General features: G+C 42.4%; 3 protein-coding genes across 3 annotated transcripts; 2 read left to right on the forward strand and 1 right to left on the reverse strand.

Annotated features, from left to right (window-relative positions):
• Nucleotides 1-93: 93 nt before the first annotated feature.
• Nucleotides 94-2,967, forward strand: LOC135676957 (ferric reduction oxidase 8, mitochondrial-like). The gene is made up of 8 exons (XM_065188709.1): nucleotides 94-388; nucleotides 470-563; nucleotides 646-831; nucleotides 905-1,142; nucleotides 1,224-1,551; nucleotides 1,635-1,893; nucleotides 1,972-2,648; nucleotides 2,739-2,967. Exons 1-8 carry the CDS (start codon nucleotides 223-225, stop codon nucleotides 2,918-2,920), a joined length of 2,130 nt encoding a protein of 709 aa, XP_065044781.1. The 5' UTR covers nucleotides 94-222; the 3' UTR covers nucleotides 2,921-2,967.
• Nucleotides 2,968-3,306: 339 nt separating this feature from the next.
• Nucleotides 3,307-8,093, forward strand: LOC135676958 (C2 and GRAM domain-containing protein At1g03370-like). Its single transcript, XM_065188710.1, has 9 exons — nucleotides 3,307-3,749; nucleotides 4,096-5,292; nucleotides 5,370-5,549; nucleotides 5,625-5,908; nucleotides 5,990-6,106; nucleotides 6,190-6,452; nucleotides 6,527-6,705; nucleotides 6,778-7,046; nucleotides 7,128-8,093. Exons 1-9 carry the CDS (start codon nucleotides 3,368-3,370, stop codon nucleotides 7,326-7,328), a joined length of 3,072 nt encoding a protein of 1,023 aa, XP_065044782.1. The 5' UTR covers nucleotides 3,307-3,367; the 3' UTR covers nucleotides 7,329-8,093.
• Nucleotides 8,094-8,833: 740 nt separating this feature from the next.
• Nucleotides 8,834-20,128, reverse strand: LOC103989286 (uncharacterized). The gene is made up of 2 exons (XM_009408088.3): nucleotides 19,397-20,128; nucleotides 8,834-9,029 (listed from the first exon to the last, which is right to left on the reverse strand). Exon 1 carries the CDS (start codon nucleotides 19,889-19,891, stop codon nucleotides 19,436-19,438), a length of 456 nt encoding a protein of 151 aa, XP_009406363.1. The 5' UTR covers nucleotides 19,892-20,128; the 3' UTR covers nucleotides 8,834-9,029; nucleotides 19,397-19,435.
• Between the last annotated feature and the right edge of the window lie 274 nt (nucleotides 20,129-20,402).

The following is a 20,402-nucleotide window of genomic DNA, read 5'->3' on the forward strand; positions in this document are numbered from 1 at the left end:
CGATAATGCTTATGGCGTGTGCATTTGACAAGTACAATGACAGCCACCACGCAGCAGATAACAACGTTCTGCTTTCTCGGTTGCAACATCGCGCGCCCACACCGCACTACCTCGCCACCAGAAGAATCAGACGGAAGACCGTGGTCTCCTCCCACTCGAATCCATCGCATAAGAGGAGGATCTCGCTGCCATCGTCCTCATCACTGACGGTCTCCAGGATCCATGGCGAGGAACACCACGCTTCTCCTTCTTCTCGTCCTGAAGCTGTTCATGGCCGTGCTGCTTGCAGCATGGGCCTGCATCTGGATCATCCGCCCCACACAGTCGTGGAAGAGATCATGGCACGTCGCCGAAGACCGGGCCAACGCCACCTTCCTCGGCGACTACGGTACCATGGGATCACTTCTTCTGTTGCCTTCTTACCTTCTGCTGAGTGCCACTAACCTTCGTTCTCCAACCCTGCGTTCAGGTCTCACTGTGGTGGTCTACTGTCTCCCGGTCTTAGCTGTGGCTACACTGGGCTACATCTCTTTGCACATCGCTGCCAAAAAGGACGACCTCAGGTACTCTGCTCCGGTGATCTCCGCATTCCTTGTAGCAGCAGCAGCAGCAGCAGCATGATGGGGCTCTGAATTCTCTCTGCAGGAAGAGAAGGCCCTTGATGCCCGCCTTCACGAATCCACTCATCGTCAGCAGCCCAGTCGGTGTCCTATCAGCTGCAGAACTCCTTGGTGTAGCCCTCTTCATCGTCTTCCTGGCGTGGACATACTACTCTAACGTCTCCAGCGACTTCAAGAAGATGACGCCCTACAAGTCTCTAAAACTGAATAGGTGAGCCACAAGATCTCTCGCTGCAACAGCGGTTTGCTTCCCGTACGTCATCACCACCTTCTCTGGCTCTCAGGTGGCAGCTAAAGATGATGCACATGGGTGTTCGGATCGGTTCTCTGAGCGAAGCCTGCCTACTGCTCCTGTTCTTGCCGATTCTGAGAGGGATGGCGGTGTTCCGGATTCTTGGAGTACAGTATGAAGCTTCGGTCAGGTATCACATCTGGATAGGTAATACGATGATACTGCTCTCGGTCTTACATGGCATCAGTATCATGTTCATATGGGCTACCAAGAACAGACTGTTGAAGGAGGCAAGTATATATAGCATACATATATGTTGTTCATCCTTAAAATTCGATCTGTAGTTCTTGCTAATGATTCATGCACTACAGATCATACAATGGCAAGCAACAGGGCGTGTTAACATTGCCGGTGCAATTGCTTTGGCCACCGGAGTCATCATCTGGATAACATCACTTCCCCAAGTAAGAAGGAAGCAGTTCCAGCTCTTCTTCTCGGCCCACCATCTCTACATGGTCTTCATCCTCTTCTTCTTGATCCATGCTGGGGACAGGCATTTCTATCTGGTATTCGCTGGTGTTCTTCTCTTTGCCCTTGACAAGATACTGCGCATCATACAGTCAAGAAAGCAGACATTCCTTGTTTCTGCAAGCATATTGCCTTGCAGAGCTGTGAAGCTCACTCTCCCAAAACATCCCTGTAAGCTCTTAATGCTCTGCAACTGGTTCTTGTTCTTTCTGTGGTCGGAAGAATTAATGGTTTGGTTTGATGTTCTACCACAGGCATGGATTACACCCCAACAAGCATCGTCTTCATCAAAGTACCAGGCATATCCGAGTTCCAGTGGCACCCTTTCAGCATAACTTCCAGCTCCAACATGGATGATTCTGAGCTCTCTGTCTTGATCAAGTGCCAAGGCCAGTGGACTACTGACCTCTACGACATGTTGAACTCGATGACCGAAGCCGGTTCCGATCATCCGAAGAGCATCCCGGTAGCAGTTGAAGGGCCGTATGGGCCGGCGACGGTCGAACACCTGAGGTAACAGAGCTTTTAGCCGAGAGAATCTTCCAATGTTCGTGTTGAATTTGATGATGTGAAGAACGTCTACCGAAGCAGGTACAGGAGCTTAGTGTTGATAGCTGGTGGATCTGGGATATCACCATTGATGAGCATTCTGCAAGACATAGCTTCGAGAAATGGTGCCATGGAGAGGAGTCCAACGAAGGTACATCTAATATATGCCGTGAAGAAGGTCCAGGACCTCAGCATGCTGGCCTTGATCTCTCCATTATTGCTGACCCATTCTGCTGAGCTTGGCAATCTGCGCCTGAAGCTTTTCGTGACGGAGGAAGATGGGCCACCGTTTACAGCAGAGAAGATGCTGCAGGATCTGTCTCGGGTGAAGACGATCACCATGAACAAAGCTTCCCCTGAAGGGACTGCTGTGCCAACACCTGAAGGGCTGCTGTGGAAGGCGGCCATTACAGCCCTCTCTCTTCTTCTTTTCCTTGCTTCTCTTATCATCTTAACCCATCTTTTCGTGCACCAAGAAAAGAAGTCCTCCAAAAAGAAGAACCCATCATGGATCGGCGACCTACTTCTCCTCTGCTCGTTGGCCATTGCTGCAAGTTGTTGTACAGTGGCCACTGTTCTGTCAACATGGAGGAAGTCAGTGGATGATAGCCAAGAATTATCTCACAAGCACCATGAACTTGCAGAGATGCTACCTGACAAGGTCCATGGTGCACTGCAGACGCACGAAATATACTTTGGCTGCAGGCCCAATCTTGGAGGTAACACTTTCTCTCTCACTGTGACCTTAAATGCTGTAATTGAGCATCTGTTACAGTTCCAAGACGGTGAAGCTTCTCTGTTTCCTACAGACATGCTCGCTGAGATTGCCACCGGCACAGGAGACGCTGAAGTGGGTGTCTTCGTGTGTGGACCAACTTCCATGCAGGAGGCAGTGGCATCATTCTGCACAAGGCACAACAAGAGGTTGAAGAGGGAGGAGAGGAAGCTGAAGCGTTCCTTCAATGTTCACTTCCTCAACTTTTCTCTGTGAAGTTGATGCAATGTTGGAAGGTGTTATAGCAAAAATGGCATTATATATATCATCATGAGTCTTTAAATTATTTGATGATAACATAAATAAATAGACACATCTGAGCTAATTATATATTTTTATATTTAGAAAAATAAAATATTTTGATCTATATAAGGTTAAAAAAATTATTTTATAAAATTAAAATTTAAAAAATAATATATATATATATATATATATCGTTGGTCAACTGCCTCAGGAATGGCAGCTAATAACGTGTCCACCCCCGCTGCGTCCGACCGCCTAGTGCGGTGTAAGCTTCGGTCGCCATCCACGTTTCACCAACTTGCATGGCTTCTCCGCCGCCTCATTTCCTCCCACCACCAGCTTCCCGCGCTGCATTCCGTCTCTCTCCTCTCGACTTCCGACGTACGATATCCCAACGATCGATCGCATCCCGAGCGCGCCATGAGGCTCTTCGTCCACGTCGCCGAGGCCAGGGGCCTGGCATGGCCGCCGTCCAGGGCCGCCTCCCCGTCCGGCGTTTACGCGAAGATCAAGGCGGGGAAGCACAAGTCGAGGACGAGGGCCGTCACGGGCACGCCCGACCCGGTTTGGAACGAGGAGTTCGCGTTCTGGATGGGGGAGGAGGAGGAGGAGGAAGAGGGGACCGTAGGGCTTAAGCTCAGTGTCTTCCGCGAAGGCGGAGGCGACGGTGGTGGAGGACGAGCGGCAAACCTGCTCGGTCGCGTGCGCGTTTACGTTGAGGAGGCGGAGGTGAAACCCCCCACCTGGTTCTCGCTGCAGCCGCGGCGGCACCGTGGCGCCAAATCCAAGACCAAGGACTATGGTATCGTCTCACTCTCACAGTAAAACTGTACGAGTTGATGTTGTTGCTCTGTTGTGCTTGTGATGAACGTTCTTCCAATCAAATTGCTGAATCCTACTCATATATCTCCAATCTCTGTGAACTAAATTTCACTTCCAGCAATGATATTTCTTCGACGATCCAACTTTCTTTCCTCTCCTTTGTTCCTTTAGAAACTGCGAGTGTGATAAATTGATTGAGATTTTTCTTCTTCTTCTTCTTCTTCTTCTTCTTCTTCTCATAAAAAGGAGTATCCATGTTACTCGAGATTGTTAGCTTCTATGTCATATGCTTCTTTAGTGATGACCTGACAATGATAAGCTTTCAGGGGAAATCCTCCTCACCGTCTCCCTGCATGGAAGAAACTGTAACCATAATGGTATTAGTAGTTCTCCTCATTCTAGCTTCTGCGATGGAGCGGGTGATCCACAGCCTAAATTGCCGCCTGTCGTACTTACGAACATTCCTTCAAGCACAGAATCCGACAACATGATGAACATCGAACATGGGCAGAGAGAAGCCCATTCTGCAGCAACAGAGGGTGACAAGAGCAGAAAAAGCTTTCTTGCTGGTTCACAAAACTACGACTCCTTGGAACTTTCTGATACGCTTCCGGGCATCGAGAGTGCCGAAGATGCGAAATCTCTTGATGGTACCTTCGAAGATGCTATGGAAATTATGCAGACAAGGGATCAAATCGACATTCCGGAAAACCTCCAAGGAGGCATTCTTCTTGAGCAGACATATATGATTGAACCCAAGCATCTCAATTCTCTCTTGTACAAACCAAATTCTCAGTTCAGGAGAGATCTGGCACAGCAGCAGGGAAGTCTTGATTACGAAGAAAAGCCATGGAAATGGAGATGCCAAGACAATCCATGTCTATCAAGGTTTGTTTCCTACACCAAAGCCGCAACCAAGTTGGTGAAAGCCGTCAAGGCCACCGAGGAGCAGGTATATCTCAAGGCAGATGGGAAGAAGTTTGCAGTCTTGAATCGGGTTTGCACTCCGAATGTGCCTTATGGTAATTGTTTTCAGGTTCTTTTACTGTATAAGATCACACGTGGTCCAGATTTATCTTCAGGTGAAACAAGCTCCTGTCTTTCCATATCATGGGACATTAATTTCCATCAGAGCACTGTCATGAAAAGCATAATCGAGGCAACTGCTCGGCAGGGACTCAAGGAGAGCTATGAGAGCTTCGCTGAGTTGCTATCGCACCACATCAAACCACTCAGCTCGAAGGAACATTTGTTGGCTCCATTGCAACTGGATCACCGATCCAACTGGAAATTGTTCATGCAGTACTTCTGTAATCCGACAGTGTGCTCTACAATTTTGATGGTGTTGTATGTGTTCTGCCACATTCTTCTATCAGAGCCGCAAAAGATCCAGGGACTGGAGTTTGATGGTTTTGATTTGCCCGACACATTTGGGGAGCTAATTGTTGCTGGCATCTTGTTTCTTCAAGCACAGCATGTTGTAACTATGATTTCACATTTTGTACAGGCGAGAGTGCAGAGAGGTACTTGTTTTTTCCTGTTTGATTTCATTATTGGATCTGGAGATTGATCGGAGAATGTTTTTGGCATCTGTTTGCAGGGAGTGATCATGGGATCGAAGCTCATGGTGATGGATGGCTGCTTACTGTGGCCTTGGTTGAAGGTAGTAGATTACCATCAGCGGCTCCTGGGTTTCCAGATCCTTATGTCGTGTTTAGCTGCAATGGTAGAAGCAGAACAAGCTCTGTTCAGCTTCAAACAACAAACCCTCAGTGGAATGGTGAGCTTCTAAATCTTATAGCATCTGCACCACCATTTGATCTGCGTTATCTGAACTCATCCAAGATCTGTGCAGACATACTGGAGTTTGATGCGATGCGAGAACCGCCGTCGGTGTTAGACGTCCAAGTGTTTAGTTTCGAGGGTCCTTTCGATCGAGAACTCTGCCTTGGGCATGCGGAAATCAGTTTTCTGAGACATACTCGTGAAGAACTGGCTGACATGTGGATTTCGCTTGAAGGAAGACTTGCTCGGTCGTCTCGGAGCAAGCTGCATCTAAGAATACTTGTAGGAAGCACCGGAGGAGCTGAAACCATTAGAGAATATCTACGGAAGATGGAAAAGGAAGTCGGGAAGAAGGTAAACCAACGTATGGAAATTTAATCTGCAGGATTGCGACGCCACAGTGTTGATGATCTCTCGCACGATTGTGTTGGGCAGATGAACTTTCCGTCGCCTAACAAGAACTCGACGTTCCAAAAGATCTTTGCGTTGCCGCCGGAGGAATTCCTGATCCATGAATTCTCGTGCTGCTTGAAGAGGAAGTTACCATTGCAGGTGTCGCTTCTTATCGCTGCAGAAAACGACGAGCCTTTCGATCGATATCTATCTGTCTGCCAACACTTATGTTTGTGCTGCAGGGCAAAGTCTATCTATCTGCAAGAGTTTTCGGATTCTATGCCAATTTCTTTGGTTACAAGACCAAGTTCTTCTTTCTTTGGGAAGACATCGAAGACATTCATGTTCTTTCACCATCTCTGACGACGGTTGGCAGCCCGGCGATGGTCGTCACCCTGAGGAGCGGTCGAGGACTTGATGCCAGGCGTGGAGCTAAAACCTTAGACGAAGAAGGAAGGCTAAAGTTCCAGTTTCAATCATTTGCATCTTTCGGCAAAGCAAGCAGGTACTGTTGGAGTGTTCATTTGCTGTATGATCATTTCTTTTGGTAATCGGTATACTGATTCTTGCTCTCACTAGAACAATTATGGCTCTGTGGGGATCAAAATCTAGGGCTGGTGAGCAGCATGCAAAGGTGGAAGAAGACCAAGTAGACCAAGTCTTGTGCTGTGATAAGAGAGGGAAATCTGACTCCATCTTGAGCAGTGAAGACTTTGATCTTTCCAAGGCATACTCTTTAGAGCTTCCTCTGGATGTCAGTGGGATATCTCTAATGTCTTATTCCTTCCTTTTTTGTCTGCTGTTGCTCATCTTGCCTTTGTTGCAGGTAGATGTTCTCATGGAAGTTTTTGATGGGGGTTGTCTGGAGAAGAAGATAATGGGTAAAGTTGGCTGTCTCAATTACAGAGTGACTCAATGGGAAGCTACAAAACTGGATTGTTACCAAAGGAGTGTTGATTACAAGTTCAACAGCCATATGTGTGTGTTTGGTGGAGAGGTTTGTAGCACCCAACGCAAGAATCGAACGATCGATGGCGACGGGTGGATGGTCGACGAAGCTATGACGATTCACAATGTCCCATTGGAAGACCACTTCCGCGTACGCAGCAATTCTTGTTCCGCTCGTTTACTGATGTTATGTATATGATGTGACTATGCTTAATGTCTGTTTCTGAAGCAGGTCCATTTGAGTTACAGGTTCGAGAGCCGACCGGCTGTCTTCTCGGCGAGCAAATGTGATGTGTGGATCGGTGTTGAATGGATAAAAAGTACCAAGTTGCAGAAGAGAATAACAAGGAATGTGTGCGAGAAACTTGCGGAGAGATGGAAGGAAATCTTGGAGCTGGTGGAGAAGGAAGCATCGGCCTCCTTAGAGGGATAGCAGGATATCAGTCAGGTTTAAGAGGGCTGTGAGGATGAGCATGACCGGTGCCGGAGGGTGATGACAGCTTAGAGATTGTGGCTGTGCTAACAAAATATACTGACTTGAGAGCACAAGGATTTGTCTAAATCCTAAAGCAACTGCTACTAAGCACAGCAAAAATAATTCTCAGGTGTTATTCTCTCGCATCATGAAAATGTAAACCATTACCTTGTCTGGTGTTGCCTGAAAGAACATGGAATGTAATGATGTTTGAATTCATCATTGATCTTGAGCTATTCATTGCAATCATTTATTCATTCGGTAGCTGTGTTAATAAGATTCTAGGAGCCACTCAAACCAACTGAAATGTGCAAGCATTCACATGAACTTAATCTGTCCAAATCACAAAAGAAGGGAAGTGAAAACCACCACCATCAGCACAAAAGATTGCCAATGCACAGCAGAAACAAGCATTTCAAATAACAAGTGGCTAGTCATAAAAGATCAAGAAAATGGATCAAAATTACCAGCAGAAATGTGAACAGAAGAAGAGCAGCATCAGAACACAGCATGGTTAGGTCCAGCACATAATACAAAGTGAATGACAATGAATTTTAAGTAGTAAAACCCTGTAACCCAATGAGGCTCATAGCTCAGTTCAAAGGTTCCACCGACAATGAACCATGGCGTTAAGAGAGAGACGTTTCAGCTAAAAACCCAAGGTCATGTGAGAGATACTGAAATGGCCAAAATCTCAGCCGTTTTCAGGCATAATGCTATCAAGAGACATCAGTAATCAAGCATTCAATGGAAGGAAAGGATACAAGTAGGTTGGAAGTAGCTGACCCAATGCAGTTGGTACATATGGCTGCTGCTTCTTAGCTTTGTCGCATTGGTTTTTTTTTATTCGAGACAAACCAAGCAAGGGTGTGTATCATGGTAGCAGTTTCAGATCCATCCATCTCTTTACAAGAAAAACTTAACCGATCCTATACTTTGGTAGCCGTTTACTATGGCTTCATAACATAGACACCATCAGCTAGTGGTTGTTGATCTCTGTCGTGAATTCATAGTAATTTCTAATTCCTCGGTGATACAAGCCATCATCTATAAATTCAAATCATTCAAGCCATCAAGTACTACGACAGAGAAACTAATAGATTGGCAAGGGATTAAAAATTTCCCAATTTCTGAAAGCAAAATATATAGAATGATAAATTGGTGAGTATATTAAATTAACTTCATTATTTGTATAAAGCCATTGTGCTTCTACCATAGATCAAATTTCAAAGTCAAACCGCACGAAAAGTTGTCTAAGGTGACAATATAAATGACTGAAATTGTTATAGAAGTTGTTCTTTGACTCTTATTTCAACATACCTTTATTCATCATCTATATAAGCCACAGAATGTCTTATGATTGTCTAATACAAAAAAGTTTTTGGTGCCCAAATTCAATCTTCAGCACCAAAAATATACCAATAACTTTGAATAATGTAAATCTTGGACGCCAAAGATATATATGAACAATGAATTGGCACCATAGCAGGCATAATATTTGGTGCCAAAATTTTCTCATAATGAATTGACAGATGATCAAAATACATATTATACAGCCATCTTTCAGCAAAGACAAACGGGAACAAGTTTTAAAAGCAATAAGGAAATAGGTTCACATAATAATACAGCTTCAAGACGACACATGTATCTCGATTACATCTGAAATACAAGAGGATTCAGATTAAATTGTTTGAGGTTAGATTTGCAAAAGAAAGCAGTGAGTGCTCAATTCTACACTATAGTTTAAGCATTCATCACTAAAGGGCAAAATAATTTAGAAGATATAAAAATGACAAGAAAGGCCAAAAAACAGCAAAGAGTAAAAGGTCACACATCAGTCAAACGAAGATCTAAGTCAGGTTATTCACATATTAATTCCAAACTGCCACAAAATGCTGCTCGGTAGCTGGCACGGAGGCAATTGATCAAAAACCTTTGGAGACACAAAACTTGTTCGAAATCAAAATGTGCAATGATCACATGGCCGCGTTTGTCACTGCAAGGCAAAACAAGAAAAGCATGCACTTCCATGAGTGCATGCAAGAGCCATGTCCCAAGATAAACATATCTAGATATGGAATTACTTGGGCATGTATCTATGTATCACAAGAGTGACCAAATGCAAACACCTAGCGGACAGACTATTTTTGCTACAGTTGGTCAAAGAAAGCATAACTGTCCATACTGATCCTTACGCGAGTGACTCGAAAGTAAATATTTCTTAAATTGATACACACGCCAAGCAAAGGATCACGAACCTAAGGAACAGGGAACAGATTAACTGCTCAGTGAATTCACAAGCTTAGCCATGCAATACTCACATAAATTGTAATGCTAAATACAAAGATGGTACAGAGCATGGTAGTGTTGAATCTCGGATTTTGATGATATAATCAATTGGTGGGTTAAATGATCTAATCCATATTATTGAGTTAAGTGTGCAGGATTAACTACGATAACCAGAAAACATAAAGCAAGGATACCGGAGTCAAGCTCGATGGACGTTTAAGAGACCGAAGAATCATCGGAGATGCTGCCGGAACCTTCCGAGAAGAAATCGGGAACATGTTGGAAGTTCGCCGAAGAAATCGTCGGAGGCTCGCGGAGATCACCAAGAAGGTTCGGCTACTCGTTAAAGTCATCACAAAGATTGGGAGCTTGCAGGGAGTCCGTCGGAAGAAGTTCGTCGGAAAGCTCGCCGGAACAAGACTCGACGTTCGCGGTTGAAAATTTGCTTAGGATATGTTTTGGTTATGTAGTCCACTTGTAATTAGGATTAGGATTAAGAGATAATCCTATATCCTGGTTAGGGGCCAACTAGGCCCAAAGTCAAATTTGGTTTGGGCGAAAAATAAGCCAAACCAATGAATCGGAAAGCCAGGCGGTGGAACCGCCTGGCTGGGCGGTGAAACCGCCCAGCACCCGAGTGCTGGGCGGTGACACCTCCTTGGCTGGGCGGTTGCACCGTCCAGCACCCGAGCGCTGGGCGGTGGCACCGCCTGGCTGGGCGGTGGAACCGCCAGCACTGGGAACCCTAAGAGAATTCAAATTTTGGAGCCCAAAATTTGATTCCTCTTGAGGCCTATAAATACCCCTCAAATCTCAGCTGAGGTTACAACTTTTGAGAAGCATTTTGATTGAGAGAAAAGTCTTAGAAAGTCTTAGCAAGCCTTGTTTTCAATTTGCTAGAGAGTTCTCCTCCTTCTTTTTTATTGGAAATTTGTAAGAGGTTGAGCTGCTTGTAAAAGGTTGTAAGAGGGGTGTTTACTCTTCCATTTTCAAGAGACTTGCTAGTGGAAGGTGGGAGCCTCATCGAAGAGGGGCCTCGCAAGTGGAGTAGGTCATTTGACCGAACCACTCTAAAAATCGGCGTAATCTCTGGTTTGCTTTTTATTACTGTCATTTACATTACTGCAAATCTTCTTACTGCTTTAGTTCCTTATTACTCTTGCTGCGCATTTTCAAGAATACGCCTTCAAGTTGAATTTCTCAAGTTTCGTTCTTAACGTACGAAAGATTTGATTAAAATCGTAGTTTTAATCCGCTGCACTAATTCACCCCCCCCTCTTAGTGCCGCTCCGATCCTAACAAGTGGTATCAGAGCGAGGGTATCTCTCATATTTGGTTTAATACCCAAGAGAGATGACTTACTCCGGCATGCAAGAGGGCCATTCTATTGCACGACCACCTTTGTTTAATGGGTCGGATTACACATATTGGAAGACTCGCATGAGAATCTTCCTCATTTCTATGGACTTTGAGCTTTGGTCTATTGTCGAGAATGGATTTCAAAAATCTTCTCTTCCGATGAGCGAATGGAATGAATCGGAGAAGAAGGTTTTTGCTTTAAATGCAAAGGCTATGAATGCCTTGTTTTGTGCACTAGACAAAAACGAATTTAATCGTGTTTCAATGTGTGATTCGGCTTTTGATATTTGGAGAACTCTTGAGGTCACTCATGAAGGCACTAGCCGAGTGAAAGAGTCCAAAATCAACATCCTTGTGCACTCTTACGAACTTTTCCGAATGAAACCAAGTGAGTCCATCGGAGACATGTACACCCGGTTTACGGATGTCATCAATGGACTCAAAGCTCTTGGTAAAGATTTTACTAACTTTGAACTAGTAACTAAAATCTTAAGATCCCTCCCTAAAAGTTGGGATCCAAAAGTTACGGCCATTCAAGAGGCCAAAGACCTTAAAGCATTCCCTCTTGAAGAACTCATTGGGTCTCTAATGACCTACGAAATGACATGTCAAGCTCATGACGAGCTTGAGAACCCCCTTCCAAAGAACAGGAAGGATATGGCACTCAAATCACAAGAAGACCACTTGAAAGGAACATCAAGTGATGAGGACAGTGACAATGACATTGCACTTTTGACTCAAAAGTTTAAAAAATATTTAAGAAAGAACAGATTTAAAAATAATACAAAAAATAAATTTGAACAAAAGAAGGACCAAGTGATTTGCTATGAATGCAAAAAACCGGGACACTACAAGAACGATTGTCCTCAAGCCAAAAAGAGGACATCAAAGAAGAAGGCGTTCAAGGCAACGTGGGATGATTCAAGCGCATCCGAAGAAGAGGAGTCCAACACCGAGCAAGTTGCTCATTACGCGCTAATGGCGTTAGGAGAAGAGGTATGCGATTTATTTAATGAAGATTTATCTTTTGAAGAACTGTCTATCGCTTTTCATGAATTATTTGATGAATGTAGAACTGTTAGCAAGAAGTTAAGTATCTTAAAGAAAGAGCATGCTTTGCTACAAGATAAGTTTGATAGTCTTCAAACTCCTCCATGCTCTAAGTGTGAGCACTTAGAAGCAATAAAAAATGAAAACTTGCTTCTTAAGGAAACCTTAAACAAGTTTAAGGTTGGTAGCAAAGGATTAGATATGATCCTTGCACACAAGGGTCACATCGCAAATAGAAATGGAATTGGATTTGTAAAAGGATTACATCAAAATCCTACCACTTTCATAAAAGGACCTACATTACATGTTTCCTCTTATATGAAATGCAACTTTTGTTGCAAATCCGGACATATTGCCTACAAATGCCCATTTAGGAAAATTAGTTCACAAAAATTAATATGGGTCCCTAAAGGAACTATAAATAATTCAATAATAAATAACAAAGTTAGTGGGTCAATTTTTGAGGCACCCAAAATCAAATGGGTACCTAAAAATCATCCTCTTTTGTAGACAAACCCACAAGCTAGGAGCAAGAGATGGTATCTCGATAGTGGATGCTCAAGACATATGACTGGAGATCCATCTCATTTCTCTATGCTCACTAGCAAAGAAGAAGGGTACGTTACCTTCGGAGACAACAACAAGGGCAAAATCATTGGCAAGGGAACTATTGGTAACAAATTTAATTTTTCCATTGATGATGTCTTACTAGTTGATGGATTGAAACATAATCTCTTGAGTATTAGTCAACTATGCGATAAAGGTTACATCGTTAGATTTGAATCAAATATGTGCATTATTGAAAAACCAAATCATAACATGACTATGATTGCTTTAAAACAAAATAATGTCTATACCATCAATCTTGATGAACTAAGTAATGAAATGTGCTTCTCCGCCGTAAATGATGATGCTTGGCTTTGGCATAGGAGATTAGGCCATGCAAGCATGAAAACAATATCTAAGATCTCATCTCAAGAATTAGTACGAGGAATTCCAAATTTAAAGTTTATTAAGGACAAAGTATGCGATGCATGTCAACTAGGCAAACAAATAAAAACAAGCTTCAAACCAAAAAATCAAATTAGCACTACTAGACCATTACAATTGATCCATTTGGACTTATTTGGACCAATTGATACAACAAGTCTAGGTGGAAGCAAATATGCTTTTGTGATTGTGGATGACTATTCTAGATACACTTGGACCTATTTCTTAGCTCATAAAAGTGATTGCTTCAAGTGTTTCTCTAAATTTTGTAAACTCACTCAAAACGAAAAAGGCTTCATGATTTCATCAATTCGGAGTGATCACGGTGGTGAATTCCAAAACCATGACTTTCAAAATTTTTGCGAAAGTAATGGGTACAATCACAACTTCTCAACTCCAAGAAATCCTCAACAAAATGGAGTAGTTGAAAGGAAAAATAGAAACCTACAAGAAATGGCAAGAACTATGTTGAATGAACAAAATTTACCTAAGTACTTTTGGGCCGAAGCCGTAAATACGGCCTGCTACATCATGAATAGAGTCCTAATAAGACCATCCTTATCCAAAACTCCCTATGAATTATGGAATAACAAAAAACCAAACATCTCTTATTTTAAAGTTTTTGGTTGTAAATGCTTTATTTTAAATGAAAAGGATGCTTTAGGAAAATTTGATGCTAAATCCGATGAAGGCATCTTTCTTGGTTACTCTTCCGTTTCTAAAGCTTTTCGGGTTTTTAATAAAAGAACTTTAGTAATTGAAGAGTCTATTCATGTAGTTTTTAATGAAATTTCCGATTTAAAGAAAAATGATCTTGATGATGATCTTGGTTTTGATAATTTGAATTTAAATGAACCCTCTCCTCAAAATAGCCATTTGAATGCATCTTCTTCCGAAATTTCTTTACCAAAAGAATGGAAGTATGTAGATGCTCATCCAAAAGAGCAAATTATAGGAGATACATCAAAAGGGGTTCAAACTCGTTCTTCTTTCAAAAATTTCTGTGCTAACGCCGCTTTCCTTTCTCAAATTGAACCTAAATGCATTGACGAAGCCTTAAAAGATGATTTTTGGATCATTGCAATGCAAGAAGAATTGAACCAATTTGAGAGGAATGAGGTATGGAAGCTTGTTCCTAGACCAAGTGACCACTTAGTCATAGGTACTAAGTGGGTCTATAGAAACAAGCAAGACGAAAATGGTATCGTGGTTAGAAACAAGGCTAGATTAGTGGCCAAAGGTTTCAACCAAGAAGAAGGTATCGATTACGAAGAAACCTTCGCTCCCGTGGCTCGATTAGAAGCCATAAGGATGCTCCTTGCCTATGCTAGTAGTAATAATTTTAAACTATTTCAAATGGATGTTAAAAGTGCCTTCTTGAATGGTTTTATTTCCGAAGAAGTATTTGTCGAACAACCTCCCGGATTTGAAAATTCTCTTCTTCCTAATCATGTATTCAAATTGACTAAAGCTCTCTATGGCTTAAAACAAGCTCCTAGAGCTTGGTATGAAAGGCTTAGTTCCTTTCTTATTTTAAATAATTTTACCAAAGGCAAGGTTGATACTACATTATTTATTAAACATTTTGAAAATAATTTTCTTATTGTGCAAATTTATGTTGACGATATTGTGTTTGGCTCTTCGGATGAATCACTATGTGAATCATTTGCCAAATGTATGAGTCTTGAATTTGAAATGAGTTTAATGGGTGAATTAACTTTCTTTTTGGGATTACAAATCAAACAACTTAGTGATGGTATTTTTCTTAACCAATCCAAATATACATTAGAATTGTTAAAACGATTTAACATGGATAATTCAAAAGCAATAAACACCCCTATGAGTACTGCGACTAAGTTAGATATGGATGAAAATGGTGAAAGTTTCGATCAAAAAACATATAGGGGAATGATAGGTAGTCTACTCTACCTCACTGCGACTAGACCGGATATTATGTTTAGTGTAGGACTATGCGCTAGGTTTCAATCAAATCCTAAATTATCTCATCTCAAAAGTGTTAAAAGAATATTTAGGTATCTTAAAGGAACTCCAAATTTAGGATTATGGTATCCAAAATCTGAAAAATTTGATTTAATAGCCTATGCGGATGCCGATTTTGGCGGATGCAGAATAGATAGAAAAAGTACATCCGGAACATGCCAATTTTTAGGACATGCACTTGTTTCTTGGACTTCCAAGAAACAAAATTCAGTTGCACTATCTACGGCAGAAGCCGAATACATTGCTGCGAGTGCATGCTGTGCACAAGTTGTTTGGATGAAAAACACATTAGAAGACTATGGAATTCACTTTAAAAATATTCCCATAAAATGTGATAATACTAGTGCCATATGCCTTACTAAAAATCCAATTCAGCACTCTAGAACTAAGCACATCGACGTTAGGCATCACTTCATACGCGATCATGTTCTTAACAATGATGTTGTTCTAGAATTCATTGACACAAAGCATCAATTAGCAGATATATTTACAAAAGCGTTAAATGAAGATCAATTTGAATTCATCCGAAGGGAATTAGGCATGCTAAATTGTCCCTAAAATGAACTTCACAAAAAGGACTCATTCTTTTCCTATTCGTTTATGAATTTGAATTCTTCCTTCTTCTTCAATTCAAAATGATCCATTAAAGTATAAATTATGATCTTGAGGGAAGAAGCTAAACAAAAGGAAGGAAGACATTTTTTTTTCTTTTCTTTTTTCCCGCGTGATGCCAGCGGTGGCACCGCCAGATTCGGCGGTGGCACCGATTGGCGCTCGGGCGCCAGGCGGTGACACCGACCAGTTTGGCGGTGACACCGACCGAGTCTTCCTTTTAACCCGAGGGGTTAGGGCCGGCGGTGACACCGCCCCAAACCCGAAGAGAAACCTCTGGTATCTGATTCAAACTTCTCCAAAACCCTCTCCCACTCTCTCTAACCCTCATTCTAACCCTTAGAAACATTGGAGAAGGATTCTTGGTGGTCCAAGCTTTCCATCTCTCAACATAATCTCCACAAGGTAACTCTTGAAATCCCTCCTTTCTTTTCTCTTTCTCTTGTTATTTTTAACAATTGGTATCATCATCTTGTCTAGAAAATGGCTCCAAAGAGATCAAAAGGAATAAGGATTGAAGGAGATTCATATAACCATGACCTTTTTAGATCAAAAGAGGTAGCCCTTAGCTTTCCAAAATTTGAAACACGATGTGTCCATAAGGGAAAATACATTGATTTGGATGAACTAGAGGACTTAGATCCCATTAAGTGGTTTGCTCAACTAGAAGCTCTACCTCTACTACAAATAGATGAACCAATCTATCCACGGTTAGTGAGATTGTTCTATACCAACCTATATGAAGACAATGATAGCCTAAGCACTTACATTCTAGGGACACCCATTAGAATTTTTGACAGCACCATTTGTGAGATTATTGGCATAACTGAACAAGATAGGGGATGCTATTTTAAAGGTAAATGGGACGTCAAAAAAATAGGAGCAACCTATTCCGACGCCGTGAAAATAATTTTTGCAAATCCTAACCTTGACTTCCTACCCAAGAGTTGTGAACACTTAATGCCTTTCAACTCCAAAATTCTTCATCACATTATCACGAGCATTATATTCCCCAAACAATTTCATCTTGACGAAGTAAGTCAATTAGAGATAGGAACCATGTATTGGATTATGACCGGTCAGCCTAATTGTTTCGGGTACTTGATTCGCCAACACATGCAGGAAATTATGACTAAGGATACTATATTGCCATATGGGAGGTTAATCACTAGAATTCTTCATGCCTATGACATTTGCATTCCACCCGATGAAGAATCTATTCAAAATGATCGATATAACATAATAAATAAAAACCTGCTACAAAAAAAAAACTTAGGTGCACTTTTAGCAATGGCATATGGGTTAGGCAGCCTAGAAGGACGGATCAAATTCCTACACCAATAGAACAACCCGAAACACCAATTCTTATGGGAAATGAATCTCCTCCTCCTAGTCTCCTAGGAACAGCACCTTCAGCTCCTGTTCCCTCCTCTGAAGATATCATTATGGCGGAGCTATCTCAGATCAAATCACAGCAAGAACAAATTCAGAATCAACAAAGTGAAATTTTGAAGACACTACGACATATGAATGAAAAACTAGATATCATGTATCAGCACTGTGGATTACCTCCTAAGGATTAAATTGATGTATCTTTTTATTCTGTCCTGTTTGCTGTTACTGTCATCGATTGTACGATAACTGATCTTTCCTTTAGATAACTACTGTCTTAATCTGCATAGATGATGATGTCTTTTGATAAACTATTTTTGGCAAATTTGAATGAAGAACTCTGATAAATGCTAAACCTGTTTTCTATGATAATCAATTGGCTAGCTTGTCTCTTTTTGTTGATGACAAAGGGGGAGAAGTGATGACTTATATCATTCTTAATAGCATGACAACATATGAATTGTAAAATCCTTGAGAAAAGTGATCGATCGATGATCAATGATTATCTTATATGCCTTGCAAAATCCTTGAAAATATCGTAAGATTGATTGATCATATTGAATGCATGTCTAAAATGTATAATCATGCATTTCAAGTTGAAAATCTTCATCTCTTGTCATAGTAAAATTTGTCTCTTATCTTTCGACTTGAAAAAGATTTTCATCAAAGTTTCGCATTTACATTATGCTTAATGAGAACAACGATAAGTTCTATGGTTAGAGCTTATAGGTTTATACTTGAATTCAATGATGAAATTCAAGTATTTTATCTTCTCATAATATGGCATATAGATAGGGGGAGTTATGTTTAACTCCGTCATCAATTGATTGTCATCATCAAAAAGGGGGAGATTGTTGAATCTCGGATTTTGATGATATAATCAATTGGTGGGTTAAATGATCTAATCCATATTATTGAGTTAAGTGTGCAGGATTAACTACGATAACCAGAAAACATAAAGCAAGGATACCGGAGTCAAGCTCGATGGACGTTTAAGAGACCGAAGAATCATCGGAGATGCTGCCGGAACCTTCCGAGAAGAAATCGGGAACATGTTGGAAGTTCGCCGAAGAAATCGTCGGAGGCTCGCGGAGATCACCAAGAAGGTTCGGCTACTCGTTAAAGTCATCACAAAGATTGGGAGCTTGCAGGGAGTCCGTCGGAAGAAGTTCGTCGGAAAGCTCGCCGGAACAAGACTCGACGTTCGCGGTTGAAAATTTGCTTAGGATATGTTTTGGTTATGTAGTCCACTTGTAATTAGGATTAGGATTAAGAGATAATCCTATATCCTGGTTAGGGGCCAACTAGGCCCAAAGTCAAATTTGGTTTGGGCGAAAAATAAGCCAAACCAATGAATCGGAAAGCCAGGCGGTGGAACCGCCTGGCTGGGCGGTGAAACCGCCCAGCACCCGAGTGCTGGGCGGTGACACCTCCTTGGCTGGGCGGTTGCACCGTCCAGCACCCGAGCGCTGGGCGGTGGCACCGCCTGGCTGGGCGGTGGAACCGCCAGCACTGGGAACCCTAAGAGAATTCAAATTTTGGAGCCCAAAATTTGATTCCTCTTGAGGCCTATAAATACCCCTCAAATCTCAGCTGAGGTTACAACTTTTGAGAAGCATTTTGATTGAGAGAAAAGTCTTAGAAAGTCTTAGCAAGCCTTGTTTTCAATTTGCTAGAGAGTTCTCCTCCTTCTTTTTTATTGGAAATTTGTAAGAGGTTGAGCTGCTTGTAAAAGGTTGTAAGAGGGGTGTTTACTCTTCCATTTTCAAGAGACTTGCTAGTGGAAGGTGGGAGCCTCATCGAAGAGGGGCCTCGCAAGTGGAGTAGGTCATTTGACCGAACCACTCTAAAAATCGGCGTAATCTCTGGTTTGCTTTTTATTACTGTCATTTACATTACTGCAAATCTTCTTACTGCTTTAGTTCCTTATTACTCTTGCTGCGCATTTTCAAGAATACGCCTTCAAGTTGAATTTCTCAAGTTTCGTTCTTAACGTACGAAAGATTTGATTAAAATCGTAGTTTTAATCCGCTGCACTAATTCACCCCCCCCCTCTTAGTGCCGCTCCGATCCTAACAGGTAGAACAATCAAAATCACTCTTTGGGCACACAAAGATGGAAACAGATAACAGTCGGAGCTCACAAATCCCAATTTTGATTGTGATCAGAAAAAGAGAAGGAACATTTACAAGGGTGTCATGACGTAGCATATATAACACGAGGAACACCAGATATCGATCCAGGTACCGGCAATCAACAAGAAGAGCAAGCGTATATTACACATAGAAAGGAGACAATAGAACCACATGAGCAATCCATGGTAGGGAGGTTACCTCGGGATGATGATACAAATAGTAGTAGGAATAGCAGTATTAGTCGTACTTCTCCCTCCAAGAGTATACGAGGAAAAGGACCCAGGAGAGGCTGAGGACGAGGTCGCCGACAAGCTGGCGAGGCCAGTCGCGGGCGAGGTCCTCGAGGCGGCGCTCGAAGAAGACGCGCCACAAGGCCATGGCGGCATGGAGGAGGATGCAGCCCTTGGCGAAGAAGGCCTGGAAGTCGCGGTCCTTGACGAAGGCCACCATGAAGAGGAGGAGGCCGATGGCGAAGAGCAGCAGGCCGGCGAAGGAGTCAGAGGTCTGGATCAGCAGCTGGTCGTGGGGCGTCGACCCCTGCAACCTCCGCGCCGTCTCCCGCCCGTGCCCCACCACCGCGATCTCGTTCAGGTAGAACATCATCAGCGCCCCGCACGTGGCCGCCACCGCCGCGTGCAGCAGGCAGATCGACGCAAAGATCCCCGACGAAGACGAAGACGACGCCGACGCCATTCTTTCTTTCCTTCCTCCTTTACCTACTCGGAAGCGAACCAGATCGATTCCCCTTCGTGTAATTACTGATGGAACCCAAGCAACACGAAGGGAAGGGGGAGGGGACGAGGGTGGAGATCTGAGGGAGACATTGGGATCGCGAGCAGAGAAGAGAGAGGAGGAGATGTTGTTGAGGATTGGGGGGAAATTGGCATGAGGGGGTTTGGACACACTTTTTTTGGGGCTGCAGTTTGAGACTGGATCGGGGTTTTTTTATTAATCTAAATTTCTTTTTTTAGATTGTTTATCGTTGTGTTTTTTGATCGATACAAATATAAAAAATAGATATTTAAATTTTATATTTATATATTAATTGATAATAATGAAGAGTAATAATTAGATGGATTTAGAAGGTTATGGGTGCATTGGATAAGACGTTGACGTCATCTTTGAGTGAGGGGTTAAAAGAGTGACGAGGCCAAAGACAAGGAACAGTGTGTAAGAATAGTATGGTGAGAGGCTCACAAGCGGT

The sequence above is a fragment of the Musa acuminata genome, chromosome BXJ1-6 (genome assembly GCF_036884655.1).
Source record: "Musa acuminata AAA Group cultivar baxijiao chromosome BXJ1-6, Cavendish_Baxijiao_AAA, whole genome shotgun sequence".
NCBI lineage: Eukaryota > Viridiplantae > Streptophyta > Magnoliopsida > Zingiberales > Musaceae > Musa > Musa acuminata.